Here is a 20,849-nt window from a genome sequence, read left to right on the forward strand (position 1 = left end):
GTCAAATACAGTATGTGGATACAGCCATAACCAGCATTCATCTCTCTTTCTCCTTCAGTACACACACACACAACGTTGATACAGCCATCGCAGCATAAATCTTTCTCTCTCGCTACACACACACACTACGTTGATACAGCCATCGCAGCATAAATCTTTCTCTCTCGCTACACACACACACAACGTTGATACAGCCATCGCAGCATAAATCTTTCTCTCTCGCTACACACACACACAACGTTGATACAGCCATCGCAGCATAAATCTTTCTCTCTCGCTACACACACACACAACGTTGATACAGCCATCGCAGCATAAATCTTTCTCTCTCGCTACACACACACACAACGTTGATACAGCCATCGCAGCATAAATCTTTCTCTCTCGCTACACACACACACAACGTTGATACAGCCATCGCAGCATAAATCTTTCTCTCTCGCTACACACACACACAACGTTGATACAGCCATCGCAGCATAAATCTTTCTCTCTCGCTACACACACAAGACGTTGATACAGCCATCGCAGCATAAATCTTTCTCTCTCGCTACACACACACACGACGTTGATACAGCCATCGCAGCATAAATCTTTCTCTCTCGCTACACACACACACAACGTTGATACAGCCATCGCAGCATAAATCTTTCTCTCTCGTTACACACACATACGACGTTGATACAGCCATCGCAGCATAAATCTTTCTCTCTCGCTAAACACACAAACAACGTTGATACAGCCATCGCAGCATAAATCTTTCTCTCTTGCTACACACACACACACGTTGATACAGCCATCGCAGCATAAATCTTTCTCTCTCGCTACACACACAAACGACGTTGATACAGCCATCGCAGCATAAATCTTTCTCTCTCGCTACACACACACACGACGTTGATACAGCCATCGCAGCATAAATCTTTCTCTCTCGCTACACACACACGTTGATACAGCCATCGCAGCATAAATCTTTCTCTCGCTACACACACACACAACGTTGATACAGCCATCGCAGCATAAATCTTTCTCGCTACACACACACACGACGTTGATACAGCCATCGCAGCATAAATCTTTCTCTCTCGCTACACACACAAACGACGTTGATACAGCCATCGCAGCATAAATCTCTCTCGCTACACACACACACAACGTTGATACAGCCATCGCAGCATAAATCTTTCTCTCTCGCTACACACACACAACGTTGATACAGCCATCGCAGCATAAATCTTTCTCTCTCGCTACACACACACACAACGTTGATACAGCCATCGCAGCATAAATCTTTCTCTCTCGCTACACACACACACACACATACTGGTGTGAGCCACGTTATCCGGTCAGTGAGTTTGCACAATCATTAAGATGCCGGGAAAAATGAGCAGAGTTTACAGGCCGATTCTGTCCAGATTTGAGATGAAACTTTATTTTGTAATTCTAAATGAAGTTGGAAAGAAATCATTCGCCTATTTTGAAACTTTAGCTAAGCTGACATTTTACATGAATAGAGATGCCATGTAGTGTATGTTGACATTTACTATCATAAAGTGGTCAAAAGGCAGCTTAACGGTGCTCCTACAAACACACACACACACACACACACTTTCGTATATTATAAACATAAATCATCCAAATTAAATATACCGGCCTCTTTCGGTCACATCGCTGCTCTTGCCGCTGCTCTCTTCAAACTACGGCGTCCATTTTCAGTGTCAACTGAACTTGTGGCGCGCCGAACTTGTGTGACCTTGTGTGAGGAATTTTACCGCGTAAGCGCGGTCACGTGTTACGCAAGAGGTGTGTAAAAAACATGCATCCGTGACATGTTACCTCCATTTTCCTGCCTGACGTAAAACGAAACGAAACTTAATTTAGGGGTATTTATTGACCGTTTTATACGGCTTTTGACAATATTTTCCTATGCTGCCGGCAGGATACACCGGCCCGGCATCCTTATGAGGGTGTGTAAACTTGCAAAAGGCAGCTTAACGGGGCTCACACAAACACACACACACACACACAGCATTTCAATGTAGCCAAATGTTTTATTAGTGACTTTTAGTTTTCTTTTTTTCTGACAGACACTGAATGGCTGAAGACACAAATCAGAAATGGAGGATACATATCAGACATGATACAAACTCAAACTCAAAAGAGTTTTTAGCAAGCAAGCAGTGCAACCATTTAGCCTACTTAATCCTTACTCATTCAACCTGAGTACCCTACCTGCTAGTTACTCACTCAGTCTGCGTATACCTGTTAAATCCTTACTCAACCGCAGTAAGCCTGTTAAATTTTTACTCACTCAACTGCAGTAAGCCTGCTAAATCTTTACTCACTCAACTGCAGTAAGCCTGCTAAATCTTTACTCACTCAACTGCAGTAAGCCTGCTTAATCTTTACTCACTTAACCGCAGTAAGTCTGTTAAATCTGTACTCACTTAACCTCAGTAAGCCTGCTTAATCCCTATTCACTCAACCGCAGTACAATCCTCACTCACTCAATCGCAGTACGCCTGCTTAATCTTCACTCACTCAACCTCAGTAAGCCTGCTAAATCTTCACTCACTCAACCGCAGTACGCCTGCTTAATCTTCACTCACTCAACCTCAGTAAGCCTGCTAAATCTTCACTCACTCAACCTCAGTAAGCCTGCTAAATCTTCACTCACTCAACCGCAGTACGCCTGCTTAATCTTCACTCACTCAACCTCAGTAAGCCTGCTAAATCTTCACTCACTCAACCGCAGTACGCCTGCTAAATCTTCACTCACTCAACCGCAGTACGCCTGCTTAATCTTCACTCACTCAACCTCAGTAAGCCTGCTAAATCTTCACTCACTCAACCGCAGTACACCTGCTTAATCTTCACTCACTCAACCGCAGTACGCCTGCTTAATCTTCACTCACTCAACCTCAGTAAGCCTGCTAAATCTTCACTCACTCAACCGCAGTACGCCTGCTAAATCTTCACTCACTCAACCGCAGTACGCCTGCTTAATCTTCACTCACTCAACCTCAGTAAGCCTGCTTAATCCCTAGTCACTCAACTGCAGTAAGCCTGCTAAATCTTCACTCACTCAACCTCAGTAAGCCTGCTAAATCTTCACTCACTTAACCGCAGTACGCCTGCTTAATCTTCACTCACTTAACCGCAGTACGCCTGCTTAATCTTCACTCACTCAACCTCAGTAAGCCTGCTAAATCTTCACTCACTCAACCTCAGTAAGCCTGCTAAATCTTCACTCACTCAACCTCAGTAAGCCTGCTAAATCCTTACTCACTCAACCTCAGTAAGCCTGCTTAATCCCTATTCACTCAACCTCAGTAAGCCTGCTAAATCTTCACTCACTCAACCTCAGTAAGCCTGCTAAATCCTTACTCACTCAACCTCAGTAAGCCTGCTAAATCCTTACTCACTCAACCTCAGTAAGCCTGCTAAATCTTCACTCACTCAACCTCAGTAAGCCTGCTAAATCCTTACTCAAATCCCTTTACTTCTCACAAGTTACTTCAGTAACTTAACTCTTCTTCTGCCCGCACAATCTTTTTCTTTCAAAACAAGCAATGTTGGAGTAAAACTCTGAACACAGAAAAAAAGATTAAACTAGCATCGTAGTTTTAAGTTTTTACATTTTGATGCGTTGTCTCGGAGATGGATAGCCTTGGAACATTTACACACCTCAACAAAGTGTCAATAATGATCTGGCTCTAAACGCACACGATGACTTTATTTAAACATCAGACAACACTTGAACTACGCATTTATTTTACACGAGAAAAACACAAAAACATGGGTTGTTTGCATGTCTTATGATCACATAAGCGTTGGGACATTAAATACATGAAACAATTTATGACTTAACACTAAAAATTAAAATAGTTTGCAGAAATTAATTTCTCAACATGATCAACTTCAGAAAAAAATGTCATTACCAAGATGCAGTAAAGACTATGTGCCATATAAGTTATAATGATCGTCTAATCTAAATGGCAATGTTTCAAATTAACAGAACTCTCGAGCTCAAATGCCTCTTAAATTAGCTGAAGGTTGCAGTTGATCTACTTTTCATCTGTCCATTAGCATTAAGTAACACAGCCTGTCTTCCAACATTCAGCTACAAGAGTTAAACAATGCTTTTAAACTCAAATATAAAACTGGCGTACACTCATCAAAACATAGAGGGAATAACGTCTGACTTAAACAAAACTTAAGTGTTTTCGAAGAAAGATAACTCACTGGAATTAACCTACTATCATGGCAAAATTTAAAAAAAAAAAAAGCTGAGTAAGAATAATTAACAACTGAGGTCTCAAGACTTAAGATACAATACTACTGGCCATACATAACAATAACAAAACAATTTACGCAACTCTAGCATAAAGAACTCAGCAATAACATCACAAAAAAATTCATTAAAAAAAAAGGTCACGGGACCAGAAGATCCAGGACATCGTAAGCAAAGGTATGGTTTAATGAACAAGAACTCCATAAAAACCAGGGGAAAAAATCACTACACATTGTCATGGCTTTGAAAACAAATCTCACAAACTATAGCACCATATGAGGAACAGAAGACAGAAAATGATAATTATTTTGACAAACAAATGAGAATTATTTTGACACAAATTGAGAACTTTGTCATACTTGTTCTGTTCACACCTGTTCAGCTTAGTCAATAATTAACATTTCACAAAAAATTTTCCTATTCTTAATTTTAAAAGTTAGCTGTCTATCCATTTCAGAATTTTTTTTTTTATAACTTGATGACAGGTGACCTCTTCATTAGTTGAACAAACAGGGTTGAAACCCCATGGATTCAACTGTAAAGACTTCCTATTGCAGCTTCTATTATGAGAAACCAGCTCATAACATAATGACCCTTCCTGTCTTGACTCGAAACAGAACTTCCTCAACTTTTCCAATTCAGTTGAGCAACCTTTAAACTCATTCCACGATGAAGGAGTCACGTACTGCAGAAGCTATTGTCGAAAATATAAGGTCACCTTCTTTTCTACAATCTCTTTTTCTTTTTTTTATTAACGTCCTATGGTTTTCAATGCTTCCTGACAGTCAAAGTTGAATTAATTATCTAAGAGGTCAAATTTGAGACAACAATATAACTGGAAACGTTCTTCACTGAAAATAAATTAACCCTTACAAGACGTGACCTTACAAGAGGAGTCACCAAAAACTAATATAACAGGCGTCTGAAGAACTTACTTACAATTTCAAACTTGTACAATTTCTCACAAAACTGACACAGAGCCACAACAGCAACATTTTGATGGCAGGAAAATGGAATCTCTCCAAGGAGAAAGAGAAAAATGAAAATGTGACAGCTATGTATTTGTTTTCAGCAAAACAGATTTATACACATATTGGTGATACACTGTAGCAGAAAATGGGAGAGTCAGTCTCAGAGAGAGAGGGAGAGAAGGAGAGAGAGAGAGAGAGCATAAAATGATTCTACAAAACTGAATAATGTCCATAACAGCGACTTTAAGATGATGACGAGTCACTAAAAATTGTTGGTGTATTGCACAAAGTACCCGATTTATTATGTCTTCATTTGTGCTACATCAAATCCACAACAACAACAAAGAAGGCAAAAACTGCCAACTATATCACAACACAGCACACAACACTGAAAAGACAAAAACTGGCATTACAAAAAGCGGCTGCGAGCTATCTACAAAAAGACCAATGAATTACAATCCTCATTTACAGCTATTTACATATCAACAAAGGTGAAACGCGTCACAAACGAATGGAACCAAGATTTGGCCAAATATATACAGTAAGTAACAGGTCCACACACAAAAACCTGAAAGAATGATGGCGGAAAACAATATCTTACAAAACTCATCACAGACGAACTATTCACAAAAAGAATCTGGAGAAGTCTTTAAATTGCCGTTATCACTGATGTGCAGGGCAGTAATCTTTAATTACCTAATTACCTTCAGAAGTACAGGTTCGCAATTTTATCAACAAAATTGTCTGTATCACTGTTAGATGTACAGGTGGGCAATTTTCAATTACGTCACCATCATCAGATTTACAGGTAAGCAATTTTTTGTCACCACTTGTCACTGGAAGAATTACAGGTTTTGAACTTGCTGGGCCCCTCTCCTCTACTTCGAGCTTGACAACATCACCGTTTGCAATAAATTACACAATTTTCGCCTTGCTTTCATGGTGTCAACTCTTCAGTTGTACACCATCATTGTCTCACCTCAATACACAGGCTTTGAAATATTTACAGTCATCTTTACATTCACTGAAAAAAACACCGTTCTTCCCATTTTTCAAAACCATCACAGATCATTGCTGTGTTCATGTATCACCCAAACGCTACTTTTCTATCGTTTTATCACGTCTTGCTCTTTCCCAATGGCTAAAAAATAAAGTCTTATCATTCTCGTATACTTTAAACATGAAAAGAATCTTTCTGTTAAATAACCTTTTACTTGTAAACCTTATAGTCCATTAACTGGAACTATACTGGGAAAAATTGGCAGTATGATTGTTACAAGTTAATGCCTCTTCAAGTTGGAATAATATCAACAAAACTGCTTGTATGTACCAGAACATGACTTCAATGGACTTTGTTCCTAATTGTGCTCAAGAAGTGAGATTATACTTAAATATCATTTCTTCCAGGCTTATTATCCACCAGTTACGCAATGCATTATACATCTTGGAAATGACAAAAGACTACAAGCACACAACGAGAAAGAAATACTAATTATGGAATGATGTTCTGATTAATAACTTTTTGCACTATTTACAGCGTTTTTGTTGACATTTTTTTTATGTCTTCATGCACAAAAATAACGCAAAAATAGAGTGTTGTACATTTCTCTTGGAAATTCAAAAACCCTGAACAAAGCATTAGTGTCAACAAAGCACGCAGAGGTATTCCAACCTGGCGTTAAATTCATAACTAAATGAACACATGGAAATGCTTACACAATTGTGATACAAGTAATTCATAAAATCAAATATCTTTAAAATAATAATAATAATAATAATAATAATAATAATAATAATAATAGTAATATTAATAGTAATAATAATATGGTTCTGACATTTCAATACACCTTTTTCTGCAGTTATGTTTTTTAAATATGTAGCAAAGATGTTTTTCTGGCATCTCCAAACAAATTCAATCTGAAGTTAAGAAAAAGAAATGGCGGGAAAAGGCCATAATGACAATAGTAAATATTCCATGCACAAACTTCTACAAAGGAATGCAAATGGTGGTTGTAGGTAGAACACTGTCAAAAGTTATCAGATTCTTGACTGTATCACAACTGAAGAAAAAGGGAAAAAAGCTTTCGGGAGGGGATAAAACAGGTACAAGCACATAAACACCACGGTCTATTGTACACATGGAACGTTCAAAAAGGATCACCAATTCTCATTAATTTTGATAAGTAGATGCAAATATAATACATTGCCACAAGTTTGACCAGAGCTTAATTTGCACATACGGACAGGTCTCTTCAAATCGGCTATCCACACTGCGCGCAAAACGCTATCTTTCTTGGCTTCATGCTTCAGCAATTTGGCAGATCTTCACCATTGTAGGCCAATACATTATTACATATAAGTAACGTTTCAGCATTTGCCAATACATTACAACATATAAGTAACGTTTCAGCATTTATGTCAAGAATTCTGTAAAAAGGATAGATGTGAAAACACATTCCAAAAGCTTTGAACATTGGCGACTCCAGAACGTGGGTAATAGATGACTTGTACAAGAGGGGAAATAAAGCATTAGGGGAAACAAGGACAGAATAATAATAATAATAATAATAATAATAGTAGCAGGAGTAAGTATGATAATATCAATAATATTCATAATAACTAAAGCATATCTGATGCTTCGGCCTCCCATTCATTTTGTACTGACTGGAATTCAAGTCTCGCAATGACGATTACCGCGAGAGATGGTGATAGTTATCAGCAAGCGCCAGCAATTTAAGCACACACACTCGAATTACATGGAAAGCAATTGTGACCAGCGAACTTCTACTTTTTTAGTCAAATCAGTAGGTATACTTCATATTTTATCCATGAATATGCAGTGGACATATATTATAAAGATTACAGCACACCGTGATGGTTTGAAACAATTTTCTAAGATGATTTTGTTTCTACTGCATTAACACAAAAGATGATGTTGGTGATTAAGCAGCACTGATATTGCACAAAGTGTCGGGCGAACAAGGAGTACTGTAGGCCTCAACTTTTCGCTGAGAGATTAACGCCCATGGCAATACACTCTAGAAGCCAATAAGCACACCAAATAAATGCTCAAGATGGGACTCTGGTGATCGATTGTACACCAAAAAATCAATGTGGACATTTACCTACAAAACAGTCTGAGATTATGCGATGATTACATTTTTCACGGTAACACATACAGATGTCTGGTTTTATGCATTTTTACTGTTGATTGGGTAAGACTCCGAACATACAGTAACTTGCGCAATTGTTTTTTCACCAATGATAAGGTTCTTTCCAGTAACATGAACTAATGACTCAATTAATGTGTTTTAATGATAATTTGATTCTTGACAGTGACACACAATGAATAAACATCTGATTTGATGGGGTTTTACCACAACAAGACATTGAGAGAATTAACTGCACATTTTGTGATTCTGCTTTCTTCTTCTGACACAAAAGCACAAACATTAAGCTAAACTTCAACAGCACTGGTGAATGTTTCACAAAACGTTTTCAAAAATGGCCAGGATTGATAAAAACAAATTTCTTCAAAGACACGCTGAAGTATTACAGGAAAACTACTAATGTGGGAATTGATGATTTACAACACAAACAAAATCCTGCGCTTTGATTGCATGTTGGCGGATGAAAGTAATGTCCCTCCTTTATCAGTCTGGTCAACTGTATACTTCGCACAGAAAAGTCCTTCTTCCGTAAAACAACCTCTCTCAAATGTCGTTAATATGAGAACAAATGCTTCACTGAATTACAAGATATTGCAACTTTTACAACAGAGCAAAGTTTACAACACAAAACGAATAAAGAATGCACCAGTACACCGAGGTTTTTTCAGCTTATAACAAATGATTAGATAGTCAGCAAATTCTTCTCTTCTTTCACTGGTGCTTCGAAAAATACCTGAGTCTTGAAGTAAGCGTGTCTCTGTGTGTGTGTGCATGTGCGTGTGTGTGTGTGTGTGTGTATGTGTGTGTGTGTGTGTGTGCATTTGGAAACACAGGAGTGTGGCTGTATAATGAGTGTGTTTGATTTCATTCACTTTAACAAAATGTTTCACTTATTTAGTTTTAGTTTTTCACTTTCGTTTCCATTTACCACAGGTTTCTTGGAAGCGCTTCAAAAGTGTGTGTGTGTGTTTGATGACAGCTATTCCTTTTCATTGATCATTTCATGCAATACAAATGTATACTTCAGTACTGATTATTTTGTGCACTTCTGTTTGGTAACAGGTCTTTTTGTGTGAAAATTGTCCCCCTTTTTCCAACAGAGATCCTCGGGCCAAAGAGACTCTTCTGTAGTGTATATGTCAACAGTCAGTAGCTTCTACCAAAATGTGCAGTATTCCAGATGTAATTCAATACAGCAATGTGCAGTATTCCAGATGTAATTCAATGCAGCGTGATTAAGGTTGATGCATGGCAGTCCAAGCGAGGTCAGGAATGACGGTGAGGACAACTTGACGACAAGAATGTTGGTGTATCTTTCTGGTGGAACGCTGACGTCACTCTGGGTCTTAGATCATCATGGGCTGTTTGCGCCTTGACAACTTGGACCTGCATAAAAACATCATATATCTTGAGGGTATAACAAACATTATATGTGATCATGAACTTGCGAGAGAAAAAAACTGAAACAGTGAAAGTATGCCACCAACAAACGTAAACCAACCTGATCTGCCCAGCCAGTAGAGGGTTGATGGAGTACAGCCAGTAGAGGGTTGATGGAGTACAGCCAATCATATAATCTTTTGGAAAAGCAGACAGGTGGACAAACAGTCGGAAGACAAACAGACTGACAGTCCAACAGACAGACAAAACATACCTAATCTGCCCAGCTAAGAGAAAAGCTGATGGCAAACAGTCGGAAGACAAACAGACTGACAGTCCAACAGACAGACAAAACATACCTAATCTGCCCAGCTAAGAGAAAAGCTGATGGCAAACAGTCGGAAGACAAACAGACTGACAGTCCAACAGACAGACAAAACATACCTAATCTGCCCAGCTAAGAGAAAAGCTGATGGCAAACAGTCGGAAGACAAACAGACTGACAGTCCAACAGACAGACAAAACATACCTAATCTGCCCAGCTAAGAGAAAAGCTGATGGCAAACAGTCGGAAGACAAACAGACTGACAGTCCAACAGACAGACAAAACATACCTAATCTGCCCAGCTAAGAGAAAAGCTGATGGCAAACAGTCGGAAGACAAACAGACTGACAGTCCAACAGACAGACAAAACATACCTAATCTGCCCAGCTAAGAGAAAAGCTGATGGCAAACAGTCGGAAGACAAACAGACTGACAGTCCAACAGACAGACAAAACATACCTAATCTGCCCAGCTAAGAGAAAAGCTGATGGCAAACAGTCGGAAGACAAACAGACTGACAGTCCAACAGACAGACAAAACATACCTAATCTGCCCAGCTAAGAGAAAAGCTGATGACAAACAGTCGGAAGACAAACAGACTGACAGTCCAACAGACAGACAAAACATACCTAATCTGCCCAGCTAAGAGAAAAGCTGATGGCAAACAACCTGTCATAGAATTCTTGAGATAAAAGAGACAGGCAGACAGACAGATTGACAGATGAGTAGACAAACCGACAGACAGACGGACAAAACCAACCTGATCTGCCCTGCCAGTAGAGGGTTGATGGCATAGAGCCAATCGTGGAAATCCTTGTCATCCAGAGACTGCAGTAAGAAGCCTCTCGTTTTGGTCATCACAGAGAATGCGTTCTGTGTCTGAAAAAGATAAAGAATCAAGTCAATCAAAATTACATGACTGGATTTTTGTGGCTGTTGTTTCACTTAGTTTGTTTTTGTATCATATAAGAAAGTATTTCAGCAAGTATCAACTCCACTTGACACTTTTTCACCCCTATCCCAACTCTGGTCCCCAACTTCTTTCTGCCTGTGGGTGTGTGTGTGCGTGCGTGTGTTCATGTGTTAGTATTCGTGTGTGCGTTTGCAAATGTGTGTGTGTGTGTGACTCACAATGTGTGTGTGTGTGTGTGTGTGTGTGTGTGTGTGTGTGTGTGTGTGTGACATGAGGTGTCGAGGAAGCTTTAGAGTGTATGTTGCTTGTTTTAGTGTATGTATTTTTAATTGCTGTCCATGGGTGTCATATTTAAATTGATTTCGTTGATCAGTTTGTATTGATGCGTGTGCTGGTGTGCATGGCTGCAGTAAAGAAGATATTGCAACTTAACCGCAATGTCAAGACAAATTCCCAACTTTGGGCAATTAAAGATTCAGTATTCTGCATTTACCTTGAGAAGCGCCTGCTGGTCCTCGGAGTACTCGATGTGAGCAGTGGCTAGGTTGATGATGGCTCGCACCACAGGGTCCTTCTCGTTGTTGTACACATACACATAGGGGCGACGTACCACCTGAAACACACACAACAAACTGTTGTTGTACGCGTCGGAAAAGCGCCTATCTACAAGCTTTGTTTTCTGTTGCAGGGTCAATTTCCTTTACAAAATGTCTTTAAACATGTTCAGCTAGTGCACAAGTTCACATAGGGATGTTTTTCTTGACTTGAACATGTACAACAGAGTAAAAATCAGTTCCAAATAAAAAAAATGAAAAAAATGTGAGAAGTAAACATTTGCAAACACACATGCATGCACACACACAGACACACACACTCTCTCTTTCTCTTTTTTCCCTTCCATCAAGCTAAGCACTCACCACCCAGCGTTTCATCCAGCCGTTGGTGTTCTCCTCCAGAAAGTTGAGGTAGCCGCGGCGAGAGACGACGGGCGACACACGCACCTCTTCCACGTCGGGAACGAACAGCGGAGCGTCAAGGTTGATCGGCTTCAGCGGCAGAGAGAACTTACGATCCCCGTACTCGAACACCGGTGATGCTCCGGTGTTCAGAATGTTTTCGCATGACCGTGACGCCTGGATGGGGACTGATGTGATAGACCTGTGGTGAATAAAGAATAACCATAAAACTGGCAAGTTGAAGAGACGGAGGATACCAAAGAATAATGTTTACCAAAAATAGACAGGATTTTATGGGAAAAAAAGGCAAATACCGGAAATGAAATCGGTAGCGGGTCACACAAACTGGTTAATTTTTGTTTGACTGGTTTCTTCCAAACAATCACTTAGTTTGAGCGATTCACGACACAGAATGGTTTGTTTTTGTGACAGCCAAGAAATCTCTCATACTTGTAAAGAAATATTGTTTCATAATTGGGGGAGTGTAAAATGGGAGTTGTCATGAACCGAAAATCTAAAAAAACCAGGGTTTTTAAACAAGGGAGGTCTTTAATCTAGAGGCCTTGAAAGGCGTGGACTGGGTGGCCGAGTGGTAACGCACTTGCGCTCGGAAGCGAGAGGTTGCGAGTTCGACCCTGGGTCAGGGCGTTAGCAATTTTCTCCCCCCTTTCCTAACCTAGGTGGTGGGTTCAAGTGCTAGTCTTTCGGATGAGACGAAAAACCGAGGTCCCTTCATGTACACTACATTGGGGTGTGCACGTTAAAGATCCCACGATTGACAAAAGGGTCTTTCCTGGCAAAATTGTATAGGCATAGATAAAAATGTCCACCAAAATACCCGTGTGACTTGGAATAATAGGCCGTGAAAAGTAGGATATGCGCCGAAATGGCTGCGATCTGCTGGCCGATGTGAATGCGTGATGTATTGTGTAAAAAAATTCCATCTCACACGGCATAAATAAATCCCTGCGCCTTCAATATGTGCGCAATTTAAATTGCATAAAAAAAAAATTTAAAAAAAAATAAATCCCTGCGCTTAGAACTGTACCCACGGAATACGCGCGATATAAGCCTCATATTGATTGATTGATTGATTGATTGATTGAAAGGGGGTTTCAGTACAGTCCTGAATGTACCCCGTGGAAATGATCTCTCATATTGAAAGAAGACCAACTATTAGAGATTCACTCAGTGGGACAGTGAACGTCACACGGGACTAAATCAGGTATTCAGAGAACAGTGGAACCCCCCTTTAAAGACCTAAACAAATCTCAGATAATCAGGTCTTAAAAAGGAGGGAGTCTTAAAATGGGGGTCAATTTACTGAGGCTATAAACAGAAAATCTGAGAAAACAGGGTCTTAAAATGGAGGGAGTCTTAACACTTTCGCGACGGGAGGTGACTAAATTAGTAACAGCGCTGACACGCCCATGGACGGGATGTGACTATTTGAGTAACAGACATACAAGGTACACGACTCGTGATTGCTTCCCGGTTTTTGAAGCTTGCAATAAATTGAGTTGTTTCCCTTGATACACGTGACTTGCTCTTCCGCCATGTGCAAATTAGAGAAGATTTGCGTGGTTTTTTCGAACAAAAAAAATGAATCGAAGGCGAGCCTTGTCACGGGAGGAGATTCTCCGGATGTTGGATCTTGAGGATCCTGTAGATCATGATTCCGACGTGTTGTTTTCGCCTCAAGAAAGCGATAATAGCAGTGATATTGAGGAAGAAACAGTCCTGTTGTTGCTAGTATGAGTCGGCCAAACTACACGTGGTAGGGTGGTACTGCATGGATCTTGGAATTGTGTATTTGCAAGGGGGCGTGGCAGCACTGATAACAATGGATGGCTGGAGCCTCCTAATCCTTTTGGAAATGTTCATAGGTGTACAGTTGGGACTTTGTTGTGAAAATGTGACTTATATTCAATATGGATTACCTAGACATCATTTGGTGAGTGTCACAGTTTTGTTTCATTTGAGTCAGGATGCTGTGAGTGAATGCGGGAATTCTTGTTTTTTTCTTTGTACTGTCTCCTTATTTCTGTGTAGAATGTTAACATTATTTCAGCTAATTCATATGTTTTACACATTGTTTGGTTATAACATTATTTATAATCCTTTCTGTTAAAAAATAACTTTTAAATTGGTCGATGTATGTATTGTAAAGCGCTAAGAGTAGACATTTTTCTAGAATAGCGCTATAAAAGTTTGCATTATTATTATATTATTAAAAAAACACAAATTATCCCCCTTTCACCCCCCCCCCCCCCCCCCCCCCTTTGCTAAAACAAATTGCGTGACAAACTTATAAATAGCACGACTGAACTGGGCATCCATTTTTTAATTAGTACACAAAATGTGGTGGTGATTGGACTTCAAGCTTGCTAGACAGATTTCTTTACAGTTACTGTTTTTTGGGAAGTTTCTTGGTGGCAAGCTTGGGCAAGCAGGACGTTAACGCCGTGGCAATGCTAGTCACAATAGTGTTAAATTGGGGGGTCTTAATAGGGGGGTACCACTGTACTAGGAATAACAGAAAGTAGGAAAGCTTGACTCACTTGGCGAGGTCGGAGGTGGAGGAGATCATACTCATGCCCATGTTGTCGCTGCCAGACTCACTCTCTTCTGACGCCACCGTGGTGGTGGAGCTGAGCAGGGAGTCGGCCACTGAATGCTGCAACACACACACACAGTGGAAGATTGAAAGGTTTGTTTGTTCGTTCATGGGCTGAAACTCCCACGGCTTTTACGTGTATGACCGTTTTTACCCCGCCATTTAGGCAGCCATACGCCGCTTTCGGAGGAAGCATGCTGGGTATTTTCGTGTTTCTATAACCCACCGAACTCTGACATGGATTACAGGATCTTTTTCGTGCGCACTTGGTCTTGTGCTTGCGTGTACACACGGGGGTGTTCGGACACCGAGGAGAGTCTGCACACAAAGTTGACTCTGAGAAATAAATCTCTCGCCGATCGTGGGGACGAACTCACGCTGACAGCGGCCAACTGGATACAAATCCAGCGCGCTACTGACTGAGCTACATCCCCGCCCAGATTGAAAGGTGTGTAAGGTCATTGTTCTTAAAAATCCATACATTCTAAGATTCCCTTACATGCGAGATTAATTGATGATTTTGAGATAAGTTCATTATTTGTACAATAAGTGTTTGTCATGTCTACTTCTAAGACCACTGGGTGGACGTACTGTAATTGTAACATTTTGTTTTGTCAATAATTAAACGTTCCAATAACCTACAATTCTTGTTTTCTAATTCACTGTTTTTGGAGTGGTTATTGTCCATGCAGTGTAAACGACAAACAGAAATGACATGTTTGACATCAAAACCTGTACACGGGTTATTTTTCAGAGCAGTGTACCATATTGTGACATGCATTTTTAGTCCTTTAAATGATCATAACGTATATTAAATGGCAACAAGAATATATTCTTTTCAGTTACACTTACAGTCTTGCAATGAAAAAGATAGTATATTTTTTTGTCTTCTTGTTTGTGTTCAAATCTATGAACTGAAAGAGCAAGGGATGTAAGACTGACGTTGGTGTTGTCGATGGGCGGAGGTTTGAGCGGCAGTTTGCCCTGCAGAATGAGACGGGCGCAGCGGGCCATCAGCTGGGCTTCTTTGTCCTCCGCCGCCTGCAGGCAGTAGATGTCCTGGGTTTGGTTACAGTCCTGCACATGTGGGAACGGAGTGGTTGGTTATTATTGTTTATCGTCTCTTCACCAGTTAATGCTATTCCAGATGGTACAGTGTAAGAAATAATCCACTCCTCTTTTTGTGCTTGCTGTTTTTCCAAGTTATTAGTTATGCAAAAGTTTTTTCTGTGGCTAATCTTACAAGGATTACAATAATCAACTCCTCTTTGTGTGTTTGCTGTTTCAAATTGATTGCTTCTTGTGGATGTCCTATTATACTTTTTTGTTTGTTTAAAGAATTACCATACCCAATTATCCCTGTGAAAGTTGTGTGCATAGAGGCACTCACGAGTTGGTTTACATCTGCTGAAAAGAAAGCCCTAGCCCTCTACCAACTCCCCGTCCTAACACACAAAGTCAGACACCATCGCACACACAGAGATCCCCCCCACTCCACCTCATACACAAACACTAACACCCCCCTCCCCCCCTCCCACACACACACCTTCCTCTCCCTCTTTCTTCCACCCATCCCTCTCCTTCATACCCACATCTTTTGGCATACCCCCCACCCCAAACACACACATTCTCCACCTCTCTCTTTCCCTCCCACCCATCCCTCTCGATCTCCTTCATACCCACATCTTTTGGCATACCCCCCACCCCAAACACACACATTCTCCACCTCTTTCTTTCCCTCCCACCCATCCCTCTCCTTCATACCCACATCTTTTGGCATACTCCCCACCCCAAACACACACATTCTCCACCTCTCTCTTTCCCTCCCACCCATCCCTCTCCTTCATACCCACATCTTTTGGCATACTCCCCACCCCAAACACACACATTCTCCACCTCTCTCTTTCCCTCCCACCCATCCCTCTCCTTCATACCCACATCTTTTGGCATACTCCCCACCCCAAACACACACATTCTCCACCTCTCTCTTTCCCTCCCACCCATCCCTCTCCTTCATACCCACATCTTTTGGCATACTCCTCACCCCAAACACGCACATTCTCCACCTCTTTCTTTCCCTCCCACCCATCCCTCTCCTTCATACCCACATCTTTTGGCATACTCCCCACCCCAAACACGCACATTCTCCACCTCTTTCTTTCCCTCCCACCCATCCCTCTCCTTCATACCCACATCTTTTGGCATACTCCTCACCCCAAACACACACATTCTCCACCTCTCTCTTTCCCTCCCACCCATCCCTCTCCTTCATACCCACATCTTTTGGCATACTCCTCACCCCAAACACGCACATTCTCCACCTCTCTCTTTCCCTTCCACCCACCTTCTCTTTGACGTCGATATCCTTGGGGTTTTCGTCATTGCCCCCTTCTTTGGGCGCGGCGACGTTCTGCGATGAGCGCAGCTTGGCCTGAGCGTTGCGTATCTCCTTGTCCAGTTTGCTCAGCTCGTTGGTCTTGTGCTGCTCCTGAAGCTTCTCTCTCAGCAACAGCACATGGCGGGTCTTCTCAACCTGCAGAAGAATTACAAATAAATTGAAGATTGAGAAAAGAAACAAACACCGGAACACCCCTTTAAATGACAACACTGGAACACCCCTTCAAATGACAACACTGGAACACCCCTTTAAATGACAACACTAGAACACCCCTTCAAATGACAACACTGGAACACCCCTTTAAATGACAACACTGGAACACCCCTTCAAATGACAACACTGGAACACCCCTTTAAATGACAACACTAGAACACCCCTTTAAATGACAACACTGGAACACCCCTTTAAATGACAACACTGGAACACCCCTTCAAATGACAACACTGGAACACCCCTTCAAATGACAACACTGGAACACCCCTTTAAATGACAACACTGGAACACCCCTTTAAATAACAACACTGGAACACCCCTTCAAATGACAACACTGGAACACCCCTTCAAATGACAACACTGGAACACCCCTTCAAATGACAACACTGGAACACCCCTTTAAATGACAACACTGGAACACCCCTTTAAATGACAACACTGGAACACCCCTTTAAATAACAACACTGGAACACCCCGTCAAATGACAACACTGGAACACCCCTTCAAATGACAACACTGGAACACCCCTTCAAATGACAACACTGGAACACCCCTTTAAATGACAACACTGGAACACCCCTTCAAATGACAACATTGGAACACCCCTTTAAATGACAACACTGGAACACCCCTTCAAATGACAACACTGGAACACCCCTTTAAATGACACTAGAACACCCCTTCAAATGACAACACTGGAACACCCCTTTAAATGACAACACTGGAACACCCCTTCAAATGACAACACTGGAACACCCCTTTAAATGACAACACTGGAACACCCCTTTAAATGACAACACTGGAACACCCCTTCAAATGACAACACTGGAACACCCCTTTAAATGACAACACTGGAACACCCCTTTAAATGACAACACTGGAACACCCCTTTAAATGACAACACTGGAACACCCCTTCAAATGACAACACTGGAACACCCCTTTAAATGACAACACTGGAACACCCCTTTAAATAACAACACTGGAACACCCCTTCAAATGACAACACTGGAACACCCCTTCAAACGACCCCCCAATTTAAGACTCCCACCCTTCTTTAGGACCTTGCTTTATCACATGTTCTGTTCTGATAACCCCTGTCAATTTACCTCTATTTCAAGACTCTCTTCTTCTCTCAGATTTTTGGATGTCTTAACCTCTTCACTGCCACAGTATAACAGCATTTTGGTATTGCTGTGTGCCAGGGCAAAATTTCGCTTTCTTCGGTAGGTTCACTAATCTGTTCACTGCTCGATCATTTATTGAGATATCTCTTAGATCTTTGGCATGTGTTTTGCTTATACCCTTGGCTATTATAGGATGACATGATCATTGGACTTTGTTTGTGATTGTTATAGTAAAAATTGATATAATGACCATTTTCGTCAAAAATTAGTTTCCGGACTTACACACACACAGTGACACACATTGCAGCACGTAAAACCACACAAAACACTGCTAAAACTGGTGTCAAACATCAGGTACTCACATTACAGCCCATAAAAGTATTCTTCTGTGTGGTAATCCATAAATCACTTCTTGTAGAGCTTCCAGAACACTGTATCGCGCTTGAAAACAGGTCTACGAGTTGAGGTCCGACTTTTGGCAGCCATTGTGAATGGCGAGAATGCTAACACAGTTTTCAACACGTGGTGGAACGTGGTAGCAACTTTAGTAACTTATCCGAACGGTCTATGGGAAAGAACTGTGTTTAGAACCCCTACAATTACTTGGACAGTGGTTACCTCCCATTTAGTTTTCAGAAATGTCCTGAAATGTTGGTGACACAAATTCCACGTATGAGATACGGTTATGGGCGTACGACAAACCAAAAATGACCACGTATTACATACGGGATGGGCAGTGAAGGGGTTAAAAGAGATCAAATTCCACTGTACTCAGTACATTAGCCAACCATAAAACAAACCTGTAAGATAACAGCATGTGGAATCTCTTCCCCAACTAAAAATGACTGACACTGTCCCTGTAAAAATACTAAGATTTGTTCAGACCTGAACAAATAATACAACTGATCTACAATCAAAAACTTGCTGAGAGAAGATGACTGTCTATTACATTTATTTTCTGGCAAGAGCCGACATACTATGATTAATATTATCCCCACTTTTATCTGTCAGAAAAACCAACATGCTATGATTAATATCATCCCCAATTTTATCTGACAGAAACATAATGAATCAACACCCTAATGTTGGCAAAGGGAGAGAAGTGCCTCACCATCTGCAGACGTGTGAGTTTCTCCAGTTCCCACTGATGGTCGACCAGCAGGGAGTCACCGCGAGGACGCCAGCCGTTGAGGTTCTCTTCCCCACGCACGTAGGTAGAGGACGTGTCAAGGACACGACGACGACGACGCTCCACACCTGGACATCACAGGTGAGACAATGAAGAAATGTAGCAAGTGGTCAAAATATTTGTCAGGTAAATGTTACAGAAAATCCTCAGTTATGAAAGCACTGGCTGACAAAATGTCCTAGTTTTGTTAAACCATATCAATGCTGAAGAAAAATATTAGCGACTTTCCTGACCGAAGGCCTCTGGTGAAACAGTACTCCATGCAAAGGCCTTACACTAACAGTATCAGGTCCTTACATTTTATGCAAGAGTAAATGACTTCAACCAACTAATTTCAGTAAATAAAATAAAATAAGATAAAGTAATTTAAAAAAGCTGAAGAAAAAGGTGAACAAAATACATGCCAGCTAATGAAATCCATAACTGCAAAGACTAGTTTTGAAGTATTGTAACGCCGTAATTACATTTTACGCAACAGAAATACTTTTCAACACTGACTGTGAGCTACCATCATATTTTTACATAAATCTATGAAGCTAACTAATGTCACTGTCTCACACAGTTCCTTGCATCCATAACATTAAGTTTAAAGACTCAGGTTTGAAAAGTACTTTTTTTTAAAATGCGAGAAAATTACAGGCAAAAGAAAATTAGTTAACCCTTACACTGGTGCAATTCTGTAAAACATGTTACATAACCACTGGTGAATTGTTCAGAGAGAAAAATAAAGAAAAACGATCATATAGGTTTTCGCATCCATGGGAGGTATTCGGAACCGACCAAACAGACTGAGCCAGTAGCGGGACATATGTCGTGACAACCAGGTGACAGTATACGTAAAGTAGCGCGACATATGTCATGACAACCAGCATAAGAGTTAATAACAGTCAAAACAGTGCTACAGTGGTACCTGTCATAAGAGGTAGAAACTCATGGGGCAACACTGTCCATTCTGCCACAATTCAGTTCCCAGTGGTAGATCTCGAAACACTGAGATAAACTGACCGATAGGAATTCTCTTGATATATCCTTCAAGATATATTAAGAATCTCATATGAAATGGGAGTCCATTTTCCTATAGGAGACCTATAGGTTCATTTTGTACCGGTAACTGATTATGTTAGCGGCAAAATGGAATAGAAAAGGTTGGAGTGTGTCCTTTGTTTTGTCTTCAAAGGGGGGCCTCTGTTTACACTAGTACCACTGTAGATGTTTACATTAAAGGCATATGTAAGCGCTCCCGTGTTTACAAAGTGTAGTTTGCCCATAATCGATGTCAAACGCACCATAAGACCAT

At 40.9% G+C, this 20,849-nt stretch overlaps 1 protein-coding gene across 6 annotated transcripts in view; it reads right to left on the reverse strand.

Annotated features, from left to right (window-relative positions):
• Window positions 1-2,031: 2,031 nt before the first annotated feature.
• Window positions 2,032-20,849, reverse strand: part of LOC138978818 (kinesin-like protein unc-104) — a 110,758-nt gene continuing 91,940 nt past the window's right edge. For 5 of the 6 annotated variants that reach the window (XM_070351604.1, XM_070351603.1, XM_070351600.1 and 2 more), the window contains 8 exons: window positions 19,475-19,620; window positions 16,971-17,159; window positions 15,569-15,703; window positions 14,571-14,686; window positions 11,971-12,211; window positions 11,547-11,666; window positions 10,901-11,019; window positions 2,032-9,821 (listed from right to left, as the gene is read on the reverse strand). In XM_070351604.1, coding sequence (XP_070207705.1) covers window positions 9,782-9,821; window positions 10,901-11,019; window positions 11,547-11,666; window positions 11,971-12,211; window positions 14,571-14,686; window positions 15,569-15,703; window positions 16,971-17,159; window positions 19,475-19,620 — 1,106 coding nt within the window. In that variant the 3' untranslated portion in view covers window positions 2,032-9,781. The remainder of the gene's footprint in view (window positions 9,822-10,900; window positions 11,020-11,546; window positions 11,667-11,970; window positions 12,212-14,570; window positions 14,687-15,568; window positions 15,704-16,970; window positions 17,160-19,474; window positions 19,621-20,849) is intronic. The other variant, XR_011459818.1, reaches the window with a different exon arrangement.

This window comes from Littorina saxatilis, linkage group LG10, assembly GCF_037325665.1.
Source record: "Littorina saxatilis isolate snail1 linkage group LG10, US_GU_Lsax_2.0, whole genome shotgun sequence".
NCBI lineage: Eukaryota > Metazoa > Mollusca > Gastropoda > Littorinimorpha > Littorinidae > Littorina > Littorina saxatilis.